Source organism: Theropithecus gelada, chromosome 19, assembly GCF_003255815.1.
Source record: "Theropithecus gelada isolate Dixy chromosome 19, Tgel_1.0, whole genome shotgun sequence".
Taxonomy (NCBI): Eukaryota; Metazoa; Chordata; class Mammalia; order Primates; family Cercopithecidae; genus Theropithecus; species Theropithecus gelada.
Genome location: NC_037687.1, coordinates 6943278 through 6948232, shown reverse-complemented (window position 1 = coordinate 6948232; position 4955 = coordinate 6943278). Strand labels below are relative to the sequence as shown.

The window sequence follows — 4955 nt, the reverse complement described above, 5'->3', positions numbered from 1 at the left end:
TTTTTTTTGAGACTGAGTCTGGCTCTGTCGCCCAGGCTGGAGTGCGGTGGCCGGATCTCAGCTCACTGCAAGCTCCGCCTCCCGGGTTCACGCCATTCTCCTGCCTCAGCCTCCCGAGTAGCTGGGACCACAGGCGCCCGCCACTTCGCCCGGCTAGTTTTTTGTATTTTTTAGTAGAGACGGGGTTTCATCGTGTTAGCCAGGATGGTCTCGATCTCCTGACCTCGTGATCCGCCCGTCTCGGCCTCCCAAAGTGCTGGGATTACAGGCTTGAGCCACCGCGCCCGGCCTCCATCCTTAACTTTATGAGATGTGAAGATAAGTATTATACATATTGTATTAGGAATTCAACTGCAGTTTTCTATTTTTATTTTTATTTTTTTTATTTTTTTTTTTGAGACGGAGTCTCGCTCTGTCGCCCAGGCTGGAGTGCAGTGGCCGGATCTCAGCTCACTGCAAGCTCCGCCTCCCAGGTTCACGCCATTCTCCTGCCTCAGCCTCCCGAGTAGCTGGGACTACAGGCGCCCGCCACCTTGCCCGGCTAGTTTTTTTTTTTTGTATTTTTTAGTAGAGGCGGGGTTTCACCGTGTTAGCCAGGATGGTCTCGATCTCCTGACCTCGTGATCCGCCCGTCTCGGCCTCCCAAAGTGCTGGGATTACAGGCTTGAGCCACCGCGCCCGGCCCAGTTTTCTATTTTTATCTTGGGTATCTTTATACTTATTCTAATGTATAAAGCAATGATGGTATCATTGCTCAAAACATTTTTTGAGCCACTTAGCAAACCAGTAAGAAAATTGATCTTATTACCTTATAGTTATTCTGTGAGGACAGTGCTGAAAATAGTGTATTTGATACATTACTAAGGATTGGAAATTTGGGAGATACTTGTATATATCTGTGAGTACACTGAAGACTTAGAGCCTGAAGATAAATGGTTATGTAGGGGCAATACCTCAGAAACTTGATTTTTTTTCTTTTCTTTTTTTTTTTTTTGAGATAAAGTCTCACTGTGTTGCCCAGGCTAGAGTACGGTGGAGTGATCTCAGTTCACTGCAACCTCTGCCTCCCAGGCTCAAATGATTCTCCCACCTCAGCCTCCCCAGTAGCTGGGATCACAGGCACATGCCACCATGCCTGGCTAATTTTTGTATTTTTGGTAGACACAGGGTTTTGTCATGTTGCTCAGGCTGGGCTCAAGTGATCTGCCCACATCAGCCTCCCAAAATGCTGGGATTACAGGACGCTTTGGGATTGGATATATTATATGAGAAGTATTTTGGATTCTTGGGAATGACAAATTTTATATTGCTACCCCAGATTGAGATCCTTTAAGAACTGCATTAAACAAATTGGATAGATAACAAAGTTTTTTTGGGGCATTGTGAGTGGGAGTTGGGGGAAAGATTGAATTATCGTAGTTAAGAGATCTAAGCCTTTGTGAGGGAAAGCCAGATAGGATGAGAGGTGATTGGATTTTCTGAAATCTACTTTTTTTTTTTTTTTGGGATGGAGTCTTACTCTGTCACCCAGGCTAGAGTGCAGTGGTGTGATCTGTGATCTTGGCTCACTACAAACTCTGCCTCCCAGGTTGAAGTAATTCTTCTGCCTCAGCCTTCCCAGTACCTGGGACTACAGGCACAAGCCACCACGCCTGGCTAATTTTTGTATTTTTAGTAGTCAGGGTTTCGCCATCTTGTCCAGGCTGGTCTCGAACTCCTGACCTCAGGTGATCCACCTGCCTCAGCCTCCAAAAGTGCTGCGATTACAGGCCTGAGCCATTGCGCCTGGCTTTTTTTTTTTTGAGATGGAGTCTTGCTCTGTCACCCAGGCTGGAGTGCAGTGGCACAATCTTGGCAGCTCACTGTAACCTTCACCTCCGAGGTTCAAGTGATTCTTCTGCCTCAGCCTCCCTAGTAGCTGGGATTACAGGCACATACCAGCACACTTGGCTAATTTTTTTTTTTTTTTTTGAGATGGAGCCTCCCACTGTTGCCCAGGCTGGAGTGCAGTGGCACGATCTCGGCCTCCTGGGTTCAAGCGATTCTTGTGTCTCAGCTTCCCGAGTAGCTGGGATTACAGGGGTCTGCACCACGCCCGGCTAATTTTTTTGTATTTTTAGTAGAGACAGGGTTTCACCATATTGGCTAGGCTGGTTTTGAACTCCCGACCTCAAGTGATCCACCTACCTCGGCCTCCTAATAATCTTTGTAATTTTGTTGAGGTGGGGTTTCACCATGTTGGCCAGGCTGGTTTCGATCTCCTGACCTCAAGTGATCCGCCCACTTTGGCCTCACAAAGTGTTGGGATTACAGGCGTGAGCTACCGCACCCAACCTGAAATCAGCTTGTTTTTAGCAAAGCTAATTAATGTAAAGGTGTATTATATGTAAAGGTCAAATTTGGGCAGCTTACTACATTGCTTTTCTTGCAGGATGATGTTCAACTTTGGCTCTCCTATGTGGTTTTTTGTAAGAAGTGGGTAAGTAAAGCCATGCATGTCTTACTTCCTCTGGCCATATTTTTGTTAATCTGCCCTTTAAGCTTCATGTCAGATGTTTTTTCCTGAAGTGTAGGGTTAACAAATGAAAAAAGAACCCAAGAAGGTGGAACATCAATATAACATTGGATATCTAAATGACTCTTAATGGTTTCCAAGTCAATTGAAAAGAATATAATTTTTATGTGTATTTGTTCAATACAGCTGATTTTTTAAAGATATTTAAAGTGTTTTGTGGTTTAATTGAGGTAGAAAATTATGAGGGTCTGTGTTCGTTTGTATGTCCCTAGCAATAGCATGTCATGCTTCATTGGATTTTACAGTTGGTAAAGTTAGGGTTCACATTACTTAGCGAGTAAGAGCAATGATTTATCTGTGCAGGAAGTAGAAATATTTTGCTTTTTTACAGGCTACTAAAACTCAACTTAGCAAGGTATTCTCTGCCATGTTGGCGATTCATTCCAACAAACCAGGTATGGTGAAATCTTTGTCAATTTTTCTACATTTTATTTAGACTCAAGCTGTTTTGGATTTTATTTCACTTGATGAATCTAAGAGATTATTTTGAGGACTTGAGCTTAGGCAGTTGGTCTCAGCAGTTTTTGTTACTGACACAGCTGCCTTATAGTTCACCCCTGCCTACTATATACTAGTTACTGTCCTAGGTGTTGTATCTGCAGGCAAGAAGGACTGTATTTCTTTTTTTTTTTTGAGACAGAGTCTCGCTCTCACCCAGGCAGGAGGGCAGTGGCACAATCTCGGCTCACTGCAACCTCCGCCTCCTGGGTTCAAGCAGTTCTCCTGCCTCAGCCTCCTGAGTAGCTGGGATTACAGGCGTCTGCCACCACGCCCAGCTACTTTTTGTATTTTTTTTTTTTTTTTTTTTTTTTTTGAGACGGAGTCTCGCGCTGTGTCACCCAGGCTGGAGTGCAGTGGCGCGATCTCGGCTCACTGCAAGCTCCGCCTCCCAGGTTCACGCCATTCTCCTGCCTCAGCCTCCGAGTAGCTGGGACTACAGGCGCCCGCCACCACGCCCGGCTAGTTTTTTGTATTTTTAGTAGAGACGGGGTTTCACCATGTTAGCCAGGATGGTCTCGATCTCCTGACCTCGTGATCCACCCGCCTCGGCCTCCCAAAGTGCTGGGATTACAGGCTTGAGCCACCGCGCCCGGCTACTTTTTGTATTTTTAGTAGAGATGGGGTTTCACCATGTTGGTCAGGCTGGTCTTGAACCCCTGACCTCATGATCCACCCACCTCGGCCTCCCAAAGTGCTGGGATTACAGGTGTGAGCCACCGTGCCCGTCCAGACTGTATTTCTTTTTAGATGATGGCAAAATAAACTTTTGAATCCTTTGAGGGACATTTTATTTGGAGGCAGTCAAATCTGAGGAATTTTAGAAGCTTAAAGGGGAAAATATCAATATAAATTTTAGAAGAGTGCTGGTACAGAGTAGACTCATGTTTTGTAAAAGAAATATTTCTCTTGTGAATAATGTATAAACGGTCTAGTTGATAGTGGAGGGGCCTCAGTACCTATTCTCAGGGTATTAGGCTTAATCAGACATCTTACACCACACAAGACTCAAATAGACGACATTTGCTACCAGTTTACTCAGAAATATAGCAGGATAGTCTTAGGTATGTTTCTTCTGCAGAATGCTCTTAGCAGAATACAGGTAGCCTCTGGTTCCTAAGGTGACTGTTCAGGTATGAGGAGATGAGATCATATCAGTGGGTAGGGGATCCACTCTGGCTTAGAAGCCCCATGGATGGGCATGGCTTCTACAGATCCTAGAAAGATCATGCTCAAGTTTAGGAGTCACATGTTCAAGAAAACTCAAAGGAATTTCTTGCCACCATTGCTGACCCTCCTATTCCAAGTGTGGTTACCAGCCAGGTGTCATTTTTAACAAAAGCAATCTTGCTTGTTAAGATAGCTGACCTGGCCGGGCGCGGTGGCTCAAGCCTGTAATCCCAGCACTTTGGGAGGNAAAAGCTTCAAGATTAATTTTATACCTAAAATGCTTGATTACAATTCCCCAACTGACAAATTTTATTTCAGTTCAGATCTGTCTATTTTCTGGTGGAAAGGGACGTAGTTGCAGAACAATGGAACAGAATCTGTCTACCTAGAGTTGATTATATTCTTGAGTCCCTGGGCTTATAGAAGAGACCTGTTGAGCATCACAGTGAGTATGTAACAGCAATACAGTTCACAGCAGAAGAATAAACCTATTCCCATAATCATGGCTAAAACTCCAAGTAATTTTCTTTCTGTCATCACAAGGGATCTAATCCACATTATGTGGAGAGCCGTTGACTTAAAGAAATTGTGGAATCAGACATATTACTATTTTGCTTTTATGTGTCTTGTAGGACTGAGGATATATTTCCAGAGTTATATGGAATGTACAGACAGCATTTAGTTTTAGTTATTGTACACATTTCCCACTGTC

General features: G+C 44.3%; 1 protein-coding gene across 1 annotated transcript in view; it reads left to right on the top strand.

Moving 5' to 3' along the window:
• LOC112613485 (U3 small nucleolar RNA-associated protein 6 homolog) overlaps nt 1-3080 on the top strand; it is a 10950-nt gene extending 7870 nt beyond the window's left edge. The window contains exons 5-6 of the mRNA XM_025369046.1: nt 2432-2479; nt 2907-3080. Coding sequence (XP_025224831.1) covers nt 2432-2479; nt 2907-3011 — 153 coding nt within the window. The 3' untranslated portion in view covers nt 3012-3080. The remainder of the gene's footprint in view (nt 1-2431; nt 2480-2906) is intronic.
• The last annotated feature ends 1875 nt before the right edge of the window (nt 3081-4955 follow it).